The 23,048-nt window shown below is 49.0% G+C and overlaps 5 protein-coding genes; 4 read left to right on the top strand and 1 right to left on the bottom strand.

Moving 5' to 3' along the window:
- Window positions 1-125: 125 nt before the first annotated feature.
- On the top strand, window positions 126-1,454 carry GSTUM_00002390001 (uncharacterized protein; the record flags this gene model as incomplete). XM_002842502.2 has 3 exons in its annotated part: window positions 126-233; window positions 293-832; window positions 890-1,454. Exon 3 carries the CDS (start codon window positions 1,053-1,055, stop codon window positions 1,452-1,454), a length of 402 nt encoding a protein of 133 aa, XP_002842548.1. The 5' UTR covers window positions 126-233; window positions 293-832; window positions 890-1,052.
- Window positions 1,455-2,896: 1,442 nt separating this feature from the next.
- On the top strand, window positions 2,897-4,270 carry GSTUM_00002389001 (uncharacterized protein; the record flags this gene model as incomplete). Its single annotated transcript, XM_002842501.1, has 7 exons — window positions 2,897-3,075; window positions 3,104-3,133; window positions 3,202-3,285; window positions 3,342-3,398; window positions 3,465-3,878; window positions 3,952-4,118; window positions 4,200-4,270. 7 exons carry the CDS (start codon window positions 2,897-2,899, stop codon window positions 4,268-4,270), a joined length of 1,002 nt encoding a protein of 333 aa, XP_002842547.1.
- A 5,921-nt stretch (window positions 4,271-10,191) lies between these two features.
- Window positions 10,192-14,093, top strand: GSTUM_00002388001 (uncharacterized protein; the record flags this gene model as incomplete). XM_002842500.2 has 6 exons in its annotated part: window positions 10,192-10,539; window positions 10,613-10,756; window positions 10,821-10,891; window positions 11,033-11,483; window positions 11,544-12,741; window positions 12,796-14,093. 6 exons carry the CDS (start codon window positions 10,192-10,194, stop codon window positions 13,506-13,508), a joined length of 2,925 nt encoding a protein of 974 aa, XP_002842546.1. The 3' UTR covers window positions 13,509-14,093.
- An 18-nt stretch (window positions 14,094-14,111) lies between these two features.
- Window positions 14,112-15,602, bottom strand: GSTUM_00002387001 (uncharacterized protein; the record flags this gene model as incomplete). XM_002842499.2 has 3 exons in its annotated part: window positions 14,112-15,246; window positions 15,330-15,490; window positions 15,563-15,602. 3 exons carry the CDS (start codon window positions 15,600-15,602, stop codon window positions 14,194-14,196), a joined length of 1,254 nt encoding a protein of 417 aa, XP_002842545.1. The 3' UTR covers window positions 14,112-14,193.
- Window positions 15,603-15,993: 391 nt separating this feature from the next.
- GSTUM_00002386001 (mitochondrial 54S ribosomal protein RML2) lies at window positions 15,994-17,633 on the top strand (the record flags this gene model as incomplete). XM_002842498.2 has 2 exons in its annotated part: window positions 15,994-17,028; window positions 17,491-17,633. Exons 1-2 carry the CDS (start codon window positions 16,191-16,193, stop codon window positions 17,631-17,633), a joined length of 981 nt encoding a protein of 326 aa, XP_002842544.1. The 5' UTR covers window positions 15,994-16,190.
- Window positions 17,634-23,048: the final 5,415 nt, after the last annotated feature.

Genomic DNA, 23,048 nt, shown 5'->3' with positions numbered 1-23,048 from the left:
CTTGATCTTGTTTCCGGGAGCTTCCGCCCAGGTTACTGGCCGGTGTCGGCTCGATGGCGGGTGTGTCAAACTTGGCGACCAGCTCTTCAAAGTTTTGCGTAAAGAAATCATCATCATTCCCATCACCAAATTCGTCTTCTCCATCGGTACCCACAACTAACTCGGAGCCCTCCTGGACCGGTTTCATTGACTGCTCGTGAGCAAGCATTGCAGGATTATGGGAATCCTCTGCCGTAGGTTTGGCCTGAGTTTGGGACTGGGAACCCCCCACTAATTCTTCAACCTTTTCCAGCATATCAATGTCAATATCGGCCTCGTCGAACTCGCCAAAGTCCTCCGAGTCAGAACTCTCGACAGGCGCGGCTTCTTCAGCAAGTGCTATGCTCCTACCGAGAGAAGGACTTCCCCGCGCCCTGAACCTTCCGCCACCGAGTGGAGACGACGTCAGGCCAAAATTGGGATGTCTCTCCGGAAGTGGGGAAGAAGAGGACGGTAAATCTGGCAGGACTGAGGGTTTTCCTAAGGTCTCCTTAACTTTGTCAACAAGGCGACTAACCCTTGATAATCTCGATGGCCCAGGGCCATTGGCTCCGGTAGTGAGGGCTTTGGGGTTTCCTGTGGGCTCTTCCGCGATGCCTTCTTCGGGGCCCAACTCAGGGTTTATCCTCCTTTTTTTCAAGCGAGAATGACCAGGCCAATCTGGACCACAACTGTATGAACGTCTCAAACCGAGGGGAGATAAATCTGGGGCCCCACTTTGAGATGCTTCCCCGCCCTTGAAAAGACGAGCGGCCGGATTGGCGGGGCGCGCAGCAGCAGAACCAGAATTGGTGTTTGTAGAATATTTGCTCCAGAGCTGCATCGCAGGGTCCACTGATGGTGTTTTCAGGTCCGGTTCCAAGCTCTGCGAACCAAAAGCGCCCGGTTTTCCCTGTGCCGCCGAGTCCTGATGAGCAGCATCCCCTAGGGGGGATTCGATATTTCTCTTCCTTTTTTGTCCTTTTCCCTTGACCCTCGGCGTTACTTGCGAGCCATTCGGTGACAACTGCCACATGATTCTGTCCTCCGGAGAAACACCTGATTGTGCTGCAAGCTGTGGGAGTTTTCCTTCTTCACCAATTCCGATAAGATCTGACAAGGCGAGCCGCGGGGCGGGAGTCTGCGGGCACTCCCTGGCCGGATCCGACATTGGTTCCGAGTCCACGGTCATCGCTAAACCTTCTGCATCATTATTGCCCTCTCCCTCGCCCTCCTCCTTTCCACTGCCAGACCCCTTTCCCTTGCGGCGAGGGGTCAACCCGCCAAAAGCAAATGCGCTCAGTTTTGCCTTTGTCTCTTTGGAAGGAGGAATTGTAGAAGGGCCACTCCCAGTCAAGTTCTGGTGCTGTGGTTGTTGCTGTTGCAGCGGGCTAGGATTCCCTCTCTTGTTATACGAGTATGGAGTCCTTGCCTAACGAGTCGCGCAAGAATTGTTAGCCAATCACGAATCTTGGAACGGGGAAAGTAAGGCAAGAGGGTGTACCTTCGCAGAGTGATCCTGTTCAAAGAAGCTTTTAGTTCGACGAGACATGGCATTAGGGGGGTATTACGAGCTAAAAGATAATAGTGTACAAAATGGTTGGAAGGAATAGAGAGGCTTTCGAATAGACTACCAGTAGCAAAAGCGAGCGAAAGAGACAGCAAACCAAGGTAGATGATGGCGAGCGTGTGGTATGATAGGTAATGAATAGTTGTGTGCTAGATATGTAACCTACAAGAGAAGGAGAAAATTCATTTACTGTATGATATCCACAGAGGTGAAACAAGGGAGGCGAGGTTAATTGGCGTCAAAGGGAACGCGTTTTAGGAGTTGCCCTGTCCCAAAAAAACCATTTCATTACTTTCGCCGCTCGCAGACCAACGCGACGCGGTTGCCCCGCAATCCCAAGTGGTGGTAAGTGTAACATGAGTTAAACACTCTATCAACCAAGTCCCCTGCATATAAATGGCTGGAGATAGTGCCAAGGTATATGTTTTCGTGTAAGACAGGGTTTATTTTTGCTGGTTAACCTAAATTAACTCTTCTCTAACTTTCTACTGGGCGCATATACAGTACTGACCCACTCTCACAAGTATCATACAAGTATCGGTACAAGTAGACGTGGTTTGCCCAATGTTTGCCCTTGCTGATAGCAAAGATCACGCTCAACACAATACATCAGCATGTTACGATACAATATTTTGCCTAGGAGATTGGGACCGCTGCGCTTGTGGGTGAAAGCATCTCCTGTGGGATTCGATGGGGCTGATATATTGATATATTTGCATCAGATCCCAAAATGTTTAGTGGAAAGCCTCACTTTGGGTTAGATTGCCAGCACTGCAGCGCAGTACCTGTACGAGTACTGAGCGGCAGTCCATACGCCAGTCGTGCATCAGCCTGTCGTTGCACGGTACTGTAAAAAAAAGTTACTCTAAACCTTTTTCACCACACACTGTGCCAGATTACTGTGCGGGTATGATATGCGCTTTCTACTCGATGTCTCTAATATGTAGGTGCAAGGGCGTGGGATTGAGCCCACTAAGGCTCTGCACATCTCATAGACCACTTTGCACCGGGCTCCCATTTGGCAGGATCCACTGTAAATTGCAACACTCCTCACATTTCTCCCCAATAATCTCTCTCCCTTCCTCTCCTTCCTCTCCTTCCTCTCCCTCACACTTTCCCTCTTCCCTGATTTACCGCCTCATCGCACCCTCAGGGCCGTCTTTTTCTACTTCGTCAACGAATCCCGGACAAATATCGCGCACCCATCAACAATGTCTAAACAGGAGCCTATCCCGTTCTCTGTGTCCTTTGCGGCAGGTTTGTACTCGTTCATCTGACTTCCATCCATTTTTATGCCAATTTGTAACCATGTGGACCAATACTGTAGGAGCAATCGCGGGAATCAGTGAAGTTAGCAACCCCACCCACTCCTGTAGAGGAAGCGATCAACACGCTAACATAGACTTTTTTGATACATCATATAGATCCTTACCATGTAACTCCCTGCTCGCAATTGAGCCCATAGTGCTCCCTCTCTTCTTCTTAGAGTCAACTTTGTTAACGGCGGTTTGATAGGTATCCTCTTGATGTAGTCAAGACTCGCGTGTAAGGATTTCTTGCTCCATTCACGCCACAAGGGCATCGCACTAACCTAAATTCTCTATGTCATCAAGCCAACTTCAAGATAATACTGCAAAGGGTGCTGATAGGTATAATGGCATGGTTGATTGTTTCCGTAAAATCATCAAGAACGAAGGGTTCGATCCAAATAACTCAATCAAGAGCCACATAGGATTGCTAACCGCTACTTAAGGTTCTCGAGATTGTACCGTGGAATTGCCGCACCCATCCTTATGGAAGCTCCGAAGAGGTGCGATCTCCCTTACGTTTTTTACAACTCCCCCTCCCTAGTGGTTGTTCCTAACCCGAGCTTCAGGGCGACCAAGTTTGCTGCGAATGACGAGTGGGGCAAAATCTACCGCAAAATGTTTGGCGTATCGGAAATGAACCAGTCTATATCGGTCCTTACTGGTGCCTCTGCCGGTGCCACGGAATCCTTTGTCGTTGTTCCCTTTGAGCTAGTCAAGATCCGTCTCCAGGATAAGAAATCCTCGTGCAACGGACCCATTGATGTAGTGAAGAAAGTGGTCGCGTTAGATGGATTATTGGGTCTATACACCGGACTAGAGAGTACCATGTGGAGGCACGTCTTGTGGAACGCGGGATACTTTGGAGTCATCTTTCAAGCGAAGAAACTTCTTCCAAAGTCGGAAACCAAGCAAGGGCAGATGACTAATGATCTCGTTGCTGGATCTATCGGTGGGACATTTGGAACCATCCTAAATACTCCGTACCATTTACCTCCCCAAACGTCCATGCTTAGGGCGTCTACCCGGAAAGTCACTAACTCTCGGGAATAACAGTGCCGACGTAGTCAAATCCCGCATCCAAAACACTGTCAGGGTTAAAGGTATCGTTCCAAAATACAACTGGACTCTTCCGTCGATCGCTTTGGTCGCCAAAGAGGAGGGCTTGGCAGCGCTTTATAAGGGATTCGTGCCCAAGGTTCTTCGTTTGGGCCCAGGGGGAGGTACGTCGTCTATTTCACTCAATCCTGATATTGCCTGTCATCATGGCGAGCCCTTACTAAGCTGGCTCCTCTCCTCAACAGGTATCCTTCTCGTTGTCTTCACTTCGGTAATTGATTTCTACAAGAAGCTGAAGGTAAGTGGCGAGGCTTGATCGTAGACTCAGAGGGCACCGCATGCGTTTCGTAGATTTCGCACTTTTTTTTTTTTTTCGATTTACGCGCAGGTTCGGTATAGCGGTGACATACCTAGACCAGAGACGCAATCTCCCTCGACTTTCCCTTTTTTCCCCTCTTTTTCCAGTATTTATCTGAGGTGTTTCGTTTTACCTTACCTGGTTGGTTGTATAGAGTAAAAAGTTGTGCGCCCCGCATCGATTCGGCCAGAGTAACGCTGTGCATAACAGTGAGCTCGACGAACATGATGTTATTATGCGAGGAAATAAAACATTGAACCAAAACACAATTTATTTTTTGAGCCATAAATTGAACTCCCCTTCCCTCCCTCTGCTACGCACTTTCCCCCTCCTGCCGCGGCCGAACACTCCTCTCCCCAGTATCCATAACATGATCATGCACAGCCTGAGTGACAAGAGTCCTCAACTCCCTCTGCGTCTCCTCATTATCAAAGTCCTCCCGTTTTGCCAGCCCTTCAATCTTCCGCCTAAGCGCGTCGTCCACAGGCAATAGCGTCTCAGACATATCCTCGGCAGCACTAAGATCAACCGAGATCCCCGGCGGCGGTTTAGGATACGTCGTTGCTTCCTCCCCCACTCCTTCCTCATCCTCACCGGCGGCGGCAGCGGTGGCTTCTAACCCACGCAAGTATGCAACTACCAACGGGAACTGTCCGTCTTCCTCAATCGTGTCCGCTGCCTGATACCCCTCCTCTGCATTAGCCAGCGAAGTTGGGGCGTGATGGGGGGAGGGAGAAGCACAGTCAACCCCAACCCATTCCTATGCCCAACCTCAGCTCCCAATTCCTCCACCAGCACCCGGGCAGCCTCGACGGTTTCAGCTACGAATAGCGGTGTATCGCCCTCGCCGTCCTGCACGTTCACGTCCCCGCCGTGGGTACGCACTAGCGAGCGGAGGAGGGGTATGTGGTTGTAGGAGACGGCTGCGTGGATGGGTGTATCTTGACAAGTCAGTAAATAATGTAAATAAAAGGATTGGGCGGGATAGGGGACGAACAGCCGTTTTCGTCTTTGGAGTTTACACATTCTGCGTCCTGCGAGAGGAAGTGTGCTACGGACTGGATGTCATTGTCGCTGGCTGCTATCCAGATGTTTGGGGATGGCATCGCGTGTTTTGTTCGGAGGGGCGTTGTTGCGCTGAGAATATGATTGATTGATTGATTGATTGGAAGTTTTCGTTCCGTGATTTGCGAGATACCGGCAGCGCTAACTTGTCACAATTATGATAGCGTTGCGGCTGGACCTTGGTGGTGGGTCTTTATCGATAACTTTTTTCCGCTCGTTTCCTGGTGCCCCACCACTAGCGTGGCACGTGATGTGGGGTTAATTTAAGCTCTGATTTCAGGCTATCGGGTGATAGATTATGATTGTGGACTGCAGGCTGTGAATCGTGCTTGTTCGGGGAGGTTTCTGGTCAGTTTTTCCTATGTATTATGTTTCCTTTTGCCCCTCTAGTAATATTGAATAGGTACCGGTGGCTTCCTCACCCGACGGTAAAGGTATCATATGAATCTTCAATACATTACCATTGTGATAAACTGCCCATACTGTCGCCGGCTATGATACGAGAACTTCCCTCGTAAGTTACCACCATATCATGTATTACGCTTAACTGCCGTACTCGAGCACGGTACTTACCAATCCATAAAGTATCAGGCCCCCTCGGGATCGGTTGATAACCTTCCTGGCGCCAAGGCGCCCGGGCACTTTATGAATCCGTAAACATTCTGCTCCAATTGAACCCCCGCCTCCTTAACATGGTGGCAGCACAATACTCGAGGGTATTAATACGGGGGATCTCGGACACATCCGAGATTGGTACGAGTAGAAACCTAGTGAGAAATTCTCGCACCACCCCGTCTGTAGAAAACCAGAGCTGAACCGGCCCGAATTGTAACATAAGGGGCGGAAACGGATCGGGGGACCCGGAGGGTCGGGCCCGATTTAAAGCTGGTATATTATAGCTTTAGGCTTGCCGTTTTAGTTTCTAAGGTGGTGGGGGTCAGAGCTCTGGATGGGCATGAGCGATTTTGGGGGGTTTGCCGGTGGACGTGGTGGCTTTGTGGCAAGGAGGTTGGCTGGTTAGATATGATACCAGTCAGTATCTTGATACTATAATACTAGCCACTCGTGGCTTCCAAACAGTGGCTGATTCTCACGGGTGACTTTCTTGCCTTTTACACGAAGCATTCTTTCCGAGCTGCCAACCCGCCGATCTCGTTTGACCTAACGAGTAATAACTTAGCGAGGGCGTTTCCTTCTCTTCTCCCACCCTCCTTGCTGCTTTGGCATTTACATGACACAACCGACCAGCTCCGGACGCCCTCCCTTCCTTACTACAACATATTTTAAGCTACAGTACTGGCCTATGACAGGCCTCCTATTTTGGATGACAGGTGCTGGACCAACCAGATTCCTTGGATCTGATTTTAGATGCGGAATCTTAAAGTCCCTTGATACCGGCAGCTGTCTCTAAGACTCCGGGAGTCGCCACCATCCAGTGGAACGCAGTCGATTACGACCACACACATCTGGGGGCTGAGGGTTTTAGGCGAGCCGGCAGATTGGTCGATGCAAAACCAAGCACAGCACAAGCATCGTATCCTTTTCGGGGCAATTGCTAAACTGGTTCGCGGTATTGTAACTATAAGGTTTACGCCCTGAACAGATGAAAAAAATGTTTGCCGGCATAGGTGTTATACGGATTGTCCTGCCTTCCGTGTCTATTAGTTTAAGCTTACTCTACGAGTAGCCCACACTGCTATCATATGTGTATGCTAATCGGGGAGTCGTGGATGAAAGGAAATGCATTGTTGTACGATTTTCATTGGAATTCCACATGTGCTGTGCTGCACTCCCGTGCGCTCCCTAGATCACCCTCTTTTTTCTTGGAGGCGACGTGGGGAAATGATCGCTGTTTGGTAGGGTGCGATGCAGTATTACTAAGGTGGCCTGCCAGCACTAACCAGATAGATAGTAGGTGTGTACCGTACTTTACTGTACAAGATCATAGAGCATACGGTACTCGTACTGTACTCGAGCAGTTGGTAGAATACCGGTAGTCCGTTGTAAGTTAATAATGAACCTGAGAAAAGAAGAAAAAAGGCTGAGCATGAGGCTCACGACCACAGCTATGATACTACTTTGGGCAAGCACCGCACGAGGAGTTCTTCGTGTTACGCAACGCGGGTGCATACCATACTGGAGCAAATCCTCCCCACCCCACCGCAAAATGTCTCATTGGGGTAAAGGCCAATTGATAAGTCGCGAAACCGTGGCAGCCTGTCCCGTTTCCGGGGTGTGAAAGGAAGAAAAGCAGGGAACCGGGGGGCGGGAAGGGAAATGATGGGGAGGAAATGGACGTCTACGGTACTCGTACAGCACCGGTACAAGTAACCCGCGCATCCTGTCTTGCTCTTTTGGCTCCGAATCGCGGGTGGGCTATTTAGACTTGGGGTGATTTTGGGGTTCACAGTCTAGAGCCGGGGGTCGGTTGGGATGCCATGTTCCATAATACCCCACCAGCGCAGTAGGAATAGCTTTAGACATACCGGTATCTGGGTGGCTGGTTTTGGTAGAGTTTGGTGCGGTACTGGTACGGGTTGGGGAAACTACTGCAGTAGTTCGAGTACCGGCAATACGTGTTATTATCACGGTAGTTTTTTCTCAAGTTTATGGACCAATATCGTCCACCATAACCTACGTAGGTACAGCACCTAAGTTTTGTATGTTACACTCGCAGTGGGCATCGTGTTAGCAACCGGTGTAACATACGAGACTTAGGAGCTGTACCTCCGTACAGTAGATACGGTCTGGGCGCTTTGCGGCGCCCATACAGAACTTCATTCAATGCCACTGGAATCGAGTGCTCCAGCACGTGGAAGAGAATGGATTGTTAATGATTAACCGGTCAATCATTTCAAACTCCTGCGAGAATGGAGGTTTTTCTCTCTCTTTCCCCTTCTTCTTTTTTTTTGGTACTCTATCATCCATTCTCATTGCTTCTTCCTCTGCCGTACACCTCCCCGCAGCCACGCACATGGCTTCTGTGCGGCGATCTTGACGATTCGAATGGCTATCGTATTCGCTTTCTTCCTTCCTCCTGGCCGGAAACTTGCCGACTGTACCTTTTATATGTTGAGTTACATACTATACTCCTGCAGTTAAGTTAGATGTCGAGAGTTGGTGGTGGGAGATGCGGAGAGAGTCGAGCGAGGCCAGAAAAATAAATAAAAGACCTCCCCACGGCTTCCATTGCCGTTCTTGGTTATGCCGGGTTCAGAACAGGGCTTTTTCTTCTTTCTTGCTGTCCTTCTTTCTTCTTTCCTTTTTTTCCTTTCCTTTCCCTTTTCCTCTTTGCTGAGGCCAGACAGTCGTAAATAATTGCAGTAAAAGTAAAGTTTAAAAAATAAATATCTTTATTTTGTAGTGTCCCTCTTCTTCCCTCTGAGCTACGCCCATTTTCTAACCACTCATTTACGACTTGCTACATAACACATCCACAGTAGCTGTCGCCGTCGTTACTGGGCCTTTCTATTCCTTCTGCACCAGGCGAAGCAACTGGACTTTCTTCTACCGTTGAAATCGTATTTACAAGCGCTCCTCCTCTTTCTTCCTATCATACTCCAACCTTTTCACCTACTTAAATTTACTTGCCTCCCACCCCCCCGCGGCCAAAAAAAAAAAAAAAAGGAAGGAAGAAAAGGAAAATAAGTTGCAACCACCCCTTCGTCCTCATTATCCCTCGACTCTCCTCTTCATCCTCGCAGTTACAACCACAACCACTCCGAATCCAAGCGCTCCATACCTTCCGCTTTCTCCAATTGGTCCGGCAGCTGTTTTTATCCAACGATTTACTTACTCCGTCTCCTACCGTGCAAAGCGAAGCGGCCTCGTCCTGATTTTTTTTTCGGGCCGGCTTTTTATTTTTCCTTTTGAATCCTGTTCTCAACAGTTTTTTAAAGGGAAAAAGAAAAAAGAAAAAAAAATTAAGCTGTTACCCGGTGTTGATAACTTTCGTCTTCGACTTCCACGATTTGTGTCTTCATTTCTCATGCCTCTTTTTGTCCTGCGTTAAGTCACTTCATGGTAACCCAAACCTGCCACCTTTCCATCCATAGCTTAAGGTTCCTATACGCGCTTGAGGGAATCGTTTTCTAGAGAGACGGAGGCGGGAGGAAAGGGAGGGAGAGGAGAGGAAGAAAGGGGAAAAAAAATATGAAAGGATGAGGAACAATAAAAGCAAGAACAAAAACGATATTCTCTCTCTTCCTCTCCTGAGCCCCCTTTCTCTCATTAACTCACCCCCCTCAATTCTTATGGTGTTCTGTTTCTGACGCTTTTGGGTGTGTGTTGGTCTTCCGTAGTTTTGGGCTCTGATATCGCCATTTAGACACACAGCGGAACCCCCGAGGCTCTCCCCAACCTCTCCGCTCCGGGTCTTCTTCCAGAATCATGGCGAGACGGTAGCTCGGCACCCGATAATCACAATCGTGACGTCCGTGGTCTTCGCTGTGATACTATGCTACCCATTCCCTTTCCTCTACTCGGCCACGGCTCCAGGTCTACCGTCGGTGCCGCATCACGTATGGACTTCCGCCAGACCGTTCTCAAGCTCGCACACTATTCCGGATATTGGGATCAAGCAGGCGTGGATCCAGGGGTCGTACATGGAGGCTCTGAAGTTGGATGTGGTGGAAGAGGCCTTAAGGATTCAGCAGATGCTCTTGGACCCGGATGTGGCATGCAGCTCGTTTTCGGGGAGTGGGATGTTTACGGAGGCAACGGGGTCTGGCGGCGACGGCGGTGACAGCGGTAATGGTGGTGCTGGGGTAGATGACGGTAGTAGTGGCATAAGGAAGAACACGAGTAATCCAGGGATGGGGAAAGGGATGTTCTTCCACTCGCCGCTGTTATACTGGAATTGCTCTTTGTCGGCAATAAAGGCTGATACGAACTTGATTACAACGGTTAACAAGGAGTTCAACAAGCGTTCTCCAGCGAACGTTACATTACGGTGGGGCTCTGTCTTTGCTGGTAAAAATTTTCATCACAATCAATTGGTCAAGGCGGATGCCTTGGTCATCAGTTTCTTCTACCGCCTGGATTCCTCCGCCGGGGAACTCTGGGATCAACGGGCTGCCATCTTGGCACAAGAGGCAAATTCCCATGGCAGATATGATGTTTATCCGAGCGATGGGAAAGAGAAGGGGAGCACACTTTACGAGGTACCGTTTCTTCTACCTTTGAGTTGGACCGAATCGTGATATTAATCAAATGGTCGGGGTGCGGGAAAAACAGTTCCGGTTTCAGCCCATGAGCAAACTAGACAATTTTATGCTGGCTGGATGCTATCTTCTTACTCTGGCATACCTGACCATTTCTCTGCGGAACTTGCGGGCTGTCAAGTCAAGATTGGGCCTTATTGCCGCAGTTTTGATCCAGGTACCTCATATCAACCCAGCGCGATTCTTATATAGAGACAACATCAGCTAATTTGGTGAAACAGATGGCATTTTCAGTGTCGTCTAGCTTTACGATACTAGCCTTCTTTAAGGTCCCAGTATCTCACGTACCTAGGTATGTTTGATAGTCCCTATCACTTGGGGTTTTTTTTTTCTCCCCTCCTCTTTCAAGAGAGGAAAGAAAAAATTCAATGATTCGATCCCCTTCCTTTTCCCCAGTGCTAAACTAGACATGATAAGCTGACAATACTGTTAGGGAAGTGTTTCCTTTTGTCGTGATAGTGATCGGATCCGAAAACATGTTCCGTCTCATAAATGCAGTTTTAGAAACCCCTGCCGAACAGCCCACAACTTCTCGCATAGCGATTGCTCTAGGGGAGGTTGGATTTCTCTCTTCGGTGGCGGTAGGAACAGATCTGGCACTATTATTTATCCTTGGTCAATTCTCCGTTCCTGCAGTTCGGGAATTTTGCACGTTCGCTTGGGTCGCCCTGATTATGGACTTCTTCCTGCATTTGACCTATTTCTTGGCAGTTTTGAGTGTCGACGTAAGGCGTTTGGAGTTGCGGGATTCATTGGATCGGCTCACTTTCAACAGACCCGAGTCGTACGGCGGGCGGATGGATCCAGAAGGGCGGGGCAAATCAGGCGAATTAATAATGCAAAGGGCAATGCCGATGAGTACTAGGATTGCGGGTTCCGTCATTGTATGTTCCACAACTTTGTCCCGTATCTTCGGGGTCACGGTCTAACAAGGTGTGTTATAGTTGATCTGCTTTCTCGTTGCACTGAACATGCATTTTCTGGAAAACCAGTCTCCATTGCGAACCGTGATCTCTCTGTGCGAAATGGTTACCAACCGGGGAGGAACCAGACTTACCGATTCGCCAGGCCCTAGCCCGTCGCCAATTATGCCGATCAATGTCGCGCGCACACCCACGGCATGGCTCAAGAGACAGGACCAACTAACTGGAAAAGAGCTGATTGGAGTCGTTAAACCTGGTGCATATCGCATGGTTGCCAAGGCGTACGACCCCATATTTTTCGTCGTCCGCGGTTCGTCTCGCTCCAAGATTCCTGGTCTGATGCCAAGCCTGGTAAGTGCTGTTGCAATCGACACGGTGAAGGAATACATACAAGGGTTCATCTTGACTGTTATTGTCGTGGCGGCTGCTGTCACTCTCTTAATGAATCATCTTCTAATGAAGGATATAACTGCGGATTTGGTTGAGGCACCAGAGAACGAAGGTCCTTCGCTGACCTGTCAAACGCTCTATGAGGGGCACTCTTTGGATGTGGTCATGCTCGCGGCGTCGCCGAGAGGGGTTGTTGTATCTGTGGGATTGGATAGGAGAATTGTGGTCTGGAAATTAAAGACAATGTGGCAACTTCCTTCGAAAGACATTATTCGGCCGACATGTCCTCAGCACTCATTATGGCCTATAATTGCTATCGCGTTGGATGAGAAAGGGGAATGGCTGGCTATAGCTCCGAGGCAAGGGAGCGTCTCAATATGGAGTATCAAGGAAGCAACTTTCAAGCCATCAGTTTCCATAGATCTGGGTGGCCACCAACCTAGTGCGTTCTTTTTCGAGCCTCGAAGTCGCGGTGATGGTCCACGATTAATAGTTTTGAGGCATGACGGTTGGCTTTCAGAGGTATGCGTCAGGACGGGGAATAGTGTGCACCACAGGATTTGCACTGGCGTTGTTGTTTCATGTTCGCACGGGGGGTTTACCCCTAGGCTGCCATTAAGGGTGGTTACTGCCTGCCAGAGGGGAAAGATCTTTGTGACCTCGAAGTCGGCTGGTGAATGGTATTCCCGCCAGCTCAGCCTATTGGAACAGCCGGTGATTCCCTCAATACTGGATCCGAGTGAGAATTGTACAATCTTGCCGCTTTCATCTTTGGGGATGATTGTGACTTCAAGGTCATGCAAAGTTGACCTGGTAGACTTATTATCAGGTGAGTTTTTATCAGGCTCAATTTTGAATGCTCAGAATACCTAACACATAACAGGCAGCGTGATACGAACGTTCCAAACGGGCCAGTTCAAGCCTAATTCATTGCGGGTGTTCCACGCCAACCGCCGAACATGTCTATACTGCGGTTGCCCGGCAGTCCTATCATTCTCCATTGCATACAGCGAACGAGAATCCGGCATGTTCATTATGCACACATGGTTCTCCTCCAGCGGCCGAATGAAGGATATCTGCCTGCGGGCAGAGCGCGATCGAAGGGAACGCAAATGCTCCGGATTCGAGAGTGCAGTGGAGAGCACCCACTGGTTGGAAAACGTAGAGACCTGGGAACCGACAAACCTGAATCTGGTAGCGGGTATCCGACGCCGGGAAACCATACAGGAGGAGTCGAGTTCAGACGACTCCGAACTTCTCTCCCAGCACCAAGCCTCGAGCCTCCGACGGCGAAAGAAAATGGGCAAGAAGCACAGCGCTGAGGACGACGACGAATGGGAAGCCTGGACCATGCATGCCGATGGTGTTGTGACTTCCTACCCACTCAGCGATAGCGCGGCCGAGGAGTCAGACGAGTTTCTACTGGTTAGTAGGGCCGGTCCCGTGTGTCGGGTGGGTCAAAGATCTGTTGCGGTGGGCTTTGGCAACACAGTCAAGTTACTGGCCGTTGGGAACGAGCGATACGAAGGAGAGGATGATAATGACGATATTTCTCAGATTTCACGGAAAGCTAGGCCGCATCATCATCGGAGGTAGATGGCGTATTTTTTCTTCTTTCTTTTTCTTCCTCTTAACATTCCCTTTTTCTCCCCTTTGGTTCGCTTTTTATTTATTTCTTGATGTAAATGACAGTCCTTGGCAACGTTTTTGATACTTGATACCTTTTTTCTTTTACCTTCTCCTCACCTTTCCTTGAGCGAGGGCGGCGGCGGCGACGACGACAGTGGGGGATTATCATAACTCATTATACCACCGGTACGGTATGATACCTCAAACCCTGTGAATCCATTACATTACACTACATTCCATTCCATCCCACACCATCTCATTCTCCGGCTGGTTTTGGTCTGCTTCCTCATCGTTCTCATTCACCTGTTTATGTTTTTGTTTTTCTTGCCATTCATCATCGCCATCACCACCATTTTTATTATCAAATTTTTGATAGTAGGGCCTCTCTGTTTGTTCTTATTTTATTATGTTTTATTCTATTTGGCGGGAATGGGAAATGGGAAATGGGATTGGGTTCTATGGAGTTGTGGCTTGGCTGGGATTTGTCATTGTACAAAGCTTATGATATTATAAAGGAAAGAAAAGACAAAATCGAGAACATGAGTGAAAGTATGAAAGAGAGCGAGTATTTACATGTGGGGTGAGTTGTGTGGGGGATGCTAATAGTTACGAGGGTTCTCCTTCGCCTTGGGTGGGTGGGGGTGGATGGGATCTATGGTTTGTCTTCGGGGGTGGAGGTTGGCTCTGATGTTGGGGGTATCAAGGGGTCCGGTGCCGGGCGCGGGCCTGGGCTGGCGTTGTCGAGATCTGAGTCGGGGGAGTCGGAGAAGTATTCTGGATCTTCGTATTCTGACTCTTCGTATTCTGGCTCTTCATATTCGTGCTCTGGGTCGCCGTGCTCTGGGTCTTGGTACTCGTGCTCCTCGTACTCTTGGTCGGGATCGTCGTGCTCTTGCTCCAGGTCGCCATGTTCTGACTCCTCGTGCGAAGAGCAGTGAGCAAAAGGAGCATCAGAATCCTCGCCCCATTCTCCCGCCACCGTCTTCCCTAGTCCCTCAAGAGCGGCCTCCCCCCCCGCCAACAATTCTGCTTCCTCCCCATCCCGCTTCCCTCTCCCAGCCCCCCCTAGCTGGTACCCCTCTACCCCCTTCCGCCGCCCCCGTCTATCCCTCCCCAGGATCATGTCGTCCCGAATTACCCTCTGCTGTTCAATAATTTCCATAAACCGTTTCGTCATCTCCACCCCCCTTAGCTCATCCTTCCTTATCAAATCCTTCACGTCCCTCGACGTAGACTTAACTCCATGCTCCCAAGTTCCACCCTCCTCCCTAACACCCGTTTCCCTCGCGATGATGTCATCGAAAATATCTTCCTCCTGCGCAAGCACGGTCCAGACCTCCAGCAATTCTAAAAGATCAAATCTTTTCTGCTTCTTGACGGTCTTCCTCTTTATAGTTATGGATATGTGCAGGGGCGTCTTCTGGCCTGGCCAGCGGAGGATTGGGAACATATTACTCTCTATCAACTGTGGCAGTCGCGGGACCAGGGAGCGGCGAGGGGGCTGATAATTCGGGTCCAGAAGTCGCAGTTTCCTCTTGCATTTCAGCATGACAGCTGGCGGCGGGGGTGGTTTTGGAGGGGGTGGGGAGAGGGTGGCTACAAAGAGGTCTTCTTCGCGCCGTTTTTGCAGCTGGGTGATTTCTTCCGAGAGTTTAGTGATGCTTTCTAGGTCGCCGGTCGTGGCGGCGCGCACCAGGGTTTCGCTCTAGCTAGGATCGGCTGGTTAATTCTTCGAGATTGGGCGAAAGGGGGAGGAGGGGGTGGAGGGGAGGATGGAGGAAGGAGTACTCTGCGGGCATAGGAGAGGGCTTTGCGGACGGGCCTGATTCCTTGTGCGTTCTGATTCCGCTTGAATTCGCTGCGGATATGCCATTCCGCGAATTTGGTTTGGGCAGGCTCGAGTGGGAGGTGGGGGATGTGGGAGAGGAAGGCTCGATAAAGTGCAAGGCCTAGTGATTTCCTTTTTCTGTTAAATCACTTTTTCTCTTGGGGGTGAAGTTGAATTGATGGAATTCACTCACAGGCTACTCTGTGAGCCGGAAGTTTGGTTGGAACCCGCATGTGGATCTCGACACTCGTATCTTCTCCAACGAAAGGACGGTGGCAGGTGTGAGGTTGGATGAGAGTCAGACATTGGGGGGGATGGTGGGATGCAGAGCCTCAACTGAGCCAGCCGGGTAACCTTACTGCACCAAGATTGCACGAGATACCGGGGTTTCGTGCTTCCACGCAGACAGTTATGGAATTGAGTCAAAAGGTAAGTTATAATTGAATTCGGGAAAAGAAGATATAAAACTACTCTATAAATCAGTCCTGAATCTCCTGTTGTTTCCAGGGCACTGGCACTTGCATAATGCCGGTAGCAGCCCTGTTGCAGTGGTCCAGTTTTAGACCCTTCAGACTTTAAACATCTTCACTCTACTTTCCACCAACGACATCAACCTCTCCCATCGTCCACCTGACGGAAGGTCAGCAATAACGATGCTCCAATCACTGCTGGCCCGGGCTCTCCTCCGGCGGCCAATTCCTCCCGGCCAACTAATCGATAGTAGACTTCATCAATTACCGACGCTCGCACGGCTGGTGTCCACCACTCCCGGGCCCCCAGCATCAACACCCCCGCTAGCCGCAGAGCCGGAAGCCCCAGACATGTCCTTTGTTAATACCTTTACAGCACGTATCAAAGACGACAGCCGACGCCGCGGTTCTGGCGCAACAACCGGCTCCTCACGCAACCTGAAAATGCGCACATACAAGCCCCGCACACCAGGTCTCCGTCATCTCAAACGCCCAATAGAAGACCACCTCTGGAAAAAGGGCCCCTTCAGGCCATTAACCTTCGCAAAGAAGCGCACTGGTGGGCGTAACCACACGGGGAGGATAACATGTCGACACAAAGGAGGTGGACACAAGCGGAGGATCCGAACGGTGGACTTCCACAGGCTCGCCCCGGGCCAACATACGATCGACCGGATCGAGCGTGATCCGGGGAGGAGTGCTCACATAGCACTAATCACCAATAACGCTACCGGCCGGAAGAGCTACATTCTCGCGGCCGACGGCCTGCGCGCTGGGGATACGGTGCAGTCGTATCGGGATGGTATCCCCGACGACCTTATGGCGGCTATGGGCGGGCGGATCGATCCGGGCATGCTGGCTGCCAGGACTACAACGAAGGGTAATTGTTTGCCTATGCATATGATCCCGATTGGGTCGGTCGTGTTCGGGGTGGGGTCGAAGGAGAAAGGTGGCGCAGTTTTTTGTCGGGCCGCCGGGACCTACGCTACCGTCGTGGCCAGGGAACCTACTACGAAGAGTGTTATCGTCAAGATGCAGAGTGGGGAGGTACGGAGAGTCTCGAAGTTTGCGGCGGCGACGATGGGAATTGCAAGCAATACGACTTGGCAGCATAGGCAATTGGGAAAGGCTGGGAGGAGTAGGAATTTGGGGATCCGGCCGACGGTTAGGGGTGTTGCGATGAATGCTTGTGGGTCTTTTGTCTCTATTTTCTTCTTTTTGATCTTATTGATCTGCATCGTTTGTGTTTTCCTTCTCGGTGGCAATAACGGCATGGAGAGGGGGGAGTATCTAGCGCGAAGCGGTGATACCAGTGCCTTTACCCCCAGCCGGCACGCCTGCTTGGTCGAGCAAACCCCTGTCGTACCACCTCCTCCTAAAACTCCCCTTTTCCCTCTTCACCTCCCTTCCCCACTCCCCCGGAAACTCGCCCATCTACGTTGGCCCAATACATCGCAACAGGATGTGGGTGGGGACACACGGACCTGCGCAGTCATACCCTCCGGGGAAAGCGCACAGGATTGAAAATGCACAACGATCTATCAATATATCCAAAATCTTATTCCCCCTACATCTGCCAATTAAATTCTTTCCCTACCAAGAGAGCGCTTTCTTCGATATGCATATGCTAACCACTATACCACCCACTCAGCCGACCATCCCCATGGAGGAGGCCGTGGTAAAAGCCAAGGAAATAAAGCCCCCGTCAGTCCTTGGGGTACCCCGGTACGTTTATTTCTACCACAGCTCCTTCCACCTCGCCATTCATTTGTCCCCGTCCATTACGTGGCTTGAGAGTGAAATGTGGAGTTTCAGCTCAGACTGTTCTACGTTTATATATATCTCGATTACTGAGCCAAGTGTGCTAACGGCTGGTGGTTTCGTTGGGGGGTTAGGCCAAGGCAGGATACAAGACTCGTACGACTCTCCCTCTGCCCCCTTTTATTTTTAAAGTTTCTTTTTTTTTTTACCTCGGAAGTGCGGTTTGGCTGATGGTTCACGGTGGTGGTATACTGTAGGTCCTCGCGGTAAGCCGAATAAATATGTTATCACGCCAAGGGCGAGGAATCATGGGAAGAGGAAGAATAAGAATTAGGATTTCCATGGCGATATCCCACTATCGGTAATTCTTTGTTTTCTCCCCTTCAGACATGGCGCTCGAGTAGGGTTTGGTAAGCTCAGGCACCGTGGTATATTCCGCATCGCAGAGGGTGTGCGCTTGATAGGGATCTGTACTTGTACCCGGCATGAAGTGTCTGGGAATGAGACACCGTTATTTTTTTTGCTGGCAGGGTGGTTGCGCAACACTAGCCGTAACTTTTAGATAATTATTGCTGGACGCAAGTATATATAAATACAAGCTTAGACAAAGCAGAAAGGAAAAGAAGAAGAAAAAAGGGAAAAAAAAACACCCTTCTCTAATCCAATCGTTTAGCACTGGTATGCTCTGATATTATAGCGTACGGTAGCCAAGGGCAGTATCTGGACGACATATCATAGTCTAACGGCACATATCACATCATCACCCGCACCCTAATCTTCCTCCATGTTCCACCATCTCCCGCACCAAACACATTCAAACCAGACCAAGCCAACACCACCACCACGCACCTTCCTCCAATCCTCCAACCAACCAACCAAACAGCCTTCTCTCACTACCCGTTATCATACTGTATATCACAGTATATACTCCATCCCCAGCTGAACCATCCACCCCCATCCATCATTCGCCATCACGCTCCACCCGCGCACCAATCTATCATACCCATAGAGCGACCAGCTGCTAGCACCCAAGTTACATCGGTATCCTGTCCTAGCAAACAAGCATACCGCAGAATCTCAAACGATCGAACCGCTTTACCAATTCCGTTTGCCTCCTCCTGTAAGGCATGGCATTATTGTTTTTTTTGTCTTTCAGATGGGCTGAAAAGCCAAAACCAAAACCAAAAAAAAACTTCCGCTCCGTCTCTCTCTCTCCCCCCTCTCCTCTCGCCACTTTCCCAGGGGGGGGAGAAGAAGGAAATTTTGGACTTTCCAGCACTAGGTTCAATTGCTTGATTATATGATACTGTATGTGCTGTACTAGTTACCCCTACCAGGTATAGGGATGGACCAATAGACAAACAAAACCGCAATATGATACAAAACATTCATAAATTCGAAATAGAAATAAGGCGTTTAGACATAATATTATAATATTATAATATTATAATATTATTTATGTATATATATATATACATATACACAACCAACCAACCCTATGCACGCGTGAGTGAGCGACTCCAAATGAGATGGATGGATGGGATGGAGATCGCAATAGCGCGGTAAGGCAAGAAGTGCTTGAGTATACAAGTAAAAAAGAAGTCAGCCTTACGTGCCTATCCGTTCTCCCGGACATCTCCAGCGAGAGTACTGTACAGATTAACTCATAGCCAGCCTATCGGTGGGCGGGTAGAGTACCCTGTTCCATGTCTCTCCCTACCTAACGAGTCGGGTAACTTTTATGGGAAATTTATCTTGCTCCGCTTTGCTGGAAAGCAATTTTGCTGTTGCAAGGTTTGCTTGCCACAGTTACTCGAGTACGATATTTCCTTCCGAATCCTTGGCTGGGGGGGGGGAGGAGAGGATGGAGGGAGCGATCCACAAGCTGTGCTGTTGTACAGTACAGTATGGCACTCTAATCAAGATTTTCCTCATATCATGCGGTGAAATTATGAGCTTCCTTCCGGCGGCTCTGAAGAAAGCTTAAACCTTCTCTTTCTTTTCTTCTTCTTTGGTTCGCCCTGTCTCGCGCGTGCCTTATGGGTATCATACCTAGCATAGTACCGGTATCACAGTTGTATGATAGGCAATACCATATGACCACTTTACCATTATGGTAGACCACCACCAAGACCGCATATCATAATCATACTAAAATTTGAATCCTGATTTATATACCCCCAGCGAAAAACAGCACAACATCTTGTATGATAATATGTAAAGTAAGTAAACAAATCCTCCCTTCCCCCCAAGGGAGAGGAGCTGAACAACCCCTCCAACCCAACAAAAGATCTCGGCGCGATTACCCCCCGGCAGCTCACGTCATCGATCAGCCGAATGGTTAAAAATCTGCATTTATGGCACTCGAGTATGTATGTATGTACCGGTATTCTTTGTACAGCGGTAATACCAGTTTTATCAAGGCTGTTTCTACCGTCGCTCTAGAAGGTTGGGTTGGGCAAGCCACTCTCTTTTTTTTTTTTTTTTTCCCATTTAGTCGCCCCAGTTATCATAACTTGTATCATATTATTGGCACCTGTATCATACCGGTATGATACTCAGTACGGTACCGGTACTCGTAGGGGCTGGGGTCGTTATTGGATCTTCTGATTGGAGACAGTTTTGGGGGGCGACCGCCGTTTAATTTACTCGAGTTATGGGAAATCTCATCAAATAATCGAAAAACTTGTTTTTGCTGTGCGGTATCGTATCATACAAGTACAATAATTAGGCGATCCAAAAAGGCTTTTTTTTATTTTTTTTATTTTTTTTATTTTTTTATACAATACCTTCCCCGGAAAAAAGGGGCAGAAAGGTGAAAGAAAGTTGTTTCAGCCCCCCCCTTCTCCCTAAAAAGACTTATGAAAAAAGAAAATAATAATAATGACCTAGACCTTACCGGAGGAGGCAACTCGAACTACAAGTACTGTACATACCGCGCTATTCAAATACTGTAATTCGAAAAAGTTTTTTTTTTTCTTTTTTCTTTTTCTTTTCTTTCTTTCCTGTGCGTGGCATACATAATTGGCGATGGAGGGGGCTTCATCTTGAATAGGATTACCCGAGCATGGCGGTTAAAGTTATTTTAGAGATTTGTGGTGGTATTAGTCTATATCATAGGAGGGGAGGATAATCTAACGATATTCTACTACCGTAGACTAGGGCAGTTAGTGCGCGCCAAAGTTGGTATGATATGATATTTGGAAAAGGAAGGAAAAAAAAAAAAAAAAAAAAAGAACTGGATGGCGGCTTCTTATCTCGAGTCGCTGAATTCAGGCAGTTCCATTGATTACAAGTACAGTAGAGTATGATAGGCTCCTGAACGCTGAACGGGGTCGCCGGTTATTGTATGAGAGTTAGGTCAGAGAGGTTTAATGATCATCACGTCAAAAAGTCCTTTTTATTGTTGTTGTGCTGTATCATACTTAGCGCGTCGGCGGTGGGGACAAAGAGGCAATATCATTTTCTCCACGGGGGGTTACGGTACCGGTATGATACCAGCACAACATCGTACAGTACAGTGCATTATAGCATGATCGCCCAAGCATCTACAGCGGGTATCATACATGTATGCACCCATACCACCGTCATCATCGCAATTTGATAACGGTTCAAGGGAATGGTCGTACGGTGCTTCGCCTCCCGGCCAATCGCTCCTCCGGATCCGAATGCACCGATAGCTTGTTGAAACGAGCCGCAGTGGTCCATGTAGGACCGATTTATGGGAGGATTCCATACCCCAATGCAACCGGTAGTTTCCCATGGGGGGAGTGGGGAAACGTCCAAGGGTTTGAAGGCATTCCATCGATTGTTCCCTTCTCCTCGCCCCTGACGGGACGGATCTGGGGATGGGGGTGTTGAGGTGCTGCAATAGTTACCGGTATCGGTACTGTACTCGTATGATACGAATACGGTACAGTGCTAGTGAAGTAGAAATAAGAGTGATGCCGAGGCGTGCAAAGTCGGTCTAGTGGCTGTTTCAATTATCCTTCCAACGCGCTTCCTTTTCTTTGTTCCATTGCTTCTTCACACCTATCTTATTTCCTATAATAGCTTCCGCGCGGGTTCTCGGGATCTCCGGCGGTTCCACCATCACCACACCTTCTTTCTCGATCGTTTGGGCTTTCAAGCCCCCCCCCCCTGAGACATATACAACACTCCGCTTTCTCCTGATTCGTCTTCTTGTTAGGTACTGTACTTGGAAGCCACAGGATACCGTACCTGATATACACGAATACGGTACATTGGTATCATATCATGGTCCGCTGAACCCTTCGCACTCGTACCCAACGTTACCACCGGCCAGCCCTGCTCCACCCGACCCAGCTTAGCTTGGCCTGCAGCAGAACAGTTGAGTTACAGGTTAGCCCATCTTGATTGGCGGCAGGCTTGTGAGAAGCGCAAGGTTGAACATATCATACTGAACATCCAGGTTCAACAGACTGCTACCACACTTTCTCTCTTTCCATACACTTCCAGTCCAACCCTGCGCGGTGAGAGACGGAACGGTGGATTACAAAGCGAGCGATGAACAGCAAAAGCAAAAAAGAAAAAGAAAAAGGGACCAGCAACTTTGAACTTGGAAGTGGAACCCGATAATGAGCTTTGCTTTAGACTCACTGAAGCTGGGAAGAAGGGCAAAAGGTATGCTCCCTCTATTCAATTTTTGCCGCCATATTGTAGTCAGATCCTGGGCATGATTGATAGGGCACTTATCATACTCACTCTTCACTCTTGTCGTGCGGGCTCCACTGTTACTCTAATATACCGGTAGACTACGGGTGCTGTACTGTGTACAGCACGAGTTCAGTACAGTACCTGTATTGGTGACTCAAAAATCAGTGCTGCAGGAAGCAAGCAGCAACAAGCAATTCGTGGATTTCCTTTTTTTCTTTTGGTCTATTCGCCTGGGGAGGAGGAGGGGGGGTTTTCCCTCCAAGGCTTCTACTGTTCTACAGTTTTTCCACATTCGAGAGAATACCCGCTTCTGCTTACCTTTCTATAAAAATTACTATTGTACTGTACCGGTATATTATTTTTCTTATTCCCCTCCTGGTGGTTCCCCTTCTTCCTTTTTTTATTATTTTTATTTTTTATTTAGCTTTTCCAGTAAAAAGCATCCCTCCTTCCATCCAACCATCCATCTTCCCCCCCACACCACCCACTCCAACTCTAACTACTCGAGTGCTGGTATAACCTTCGACCCTCCCTCCCTGCCTTCCTTCCTCTCTCTCTCTTTGCGTCCGGAGTTTAGGCGAGGAATTAATCCCACAAACCCTTTGAGCCTCTCCCTCCTGCACTCCTTTCGATTCCCCATTCAACCTTGCACCTGACTTACCATTTCTCTATCCTACATACATATCTACAGTATCTATCATACCCTTTTTTTCTCTTTTACTACTTTGCAAACTCCGTCCTCCTGGCAGTGTCTGGCGCAGCGAACTAATT

Source organism: Tuber melanosporum (assembly GCF_000151645.1).
Source record: "Tuber melanosporum whole genome shotgun sequence assembly, scaffold_129, strain Mel28".
Classification (NCBI taxonomy): Eukaryota; Fungi; Ascomycota; class Pezizomycetes; order Pezizales; family Tuberaceae; genus Tuber; species Tuber melanosporum.
The sequence above is the reverse complement of the archived record's forward strand: the minus strand, read 5'-3'. Positions and strand labels throughout refer to the sequence as shown.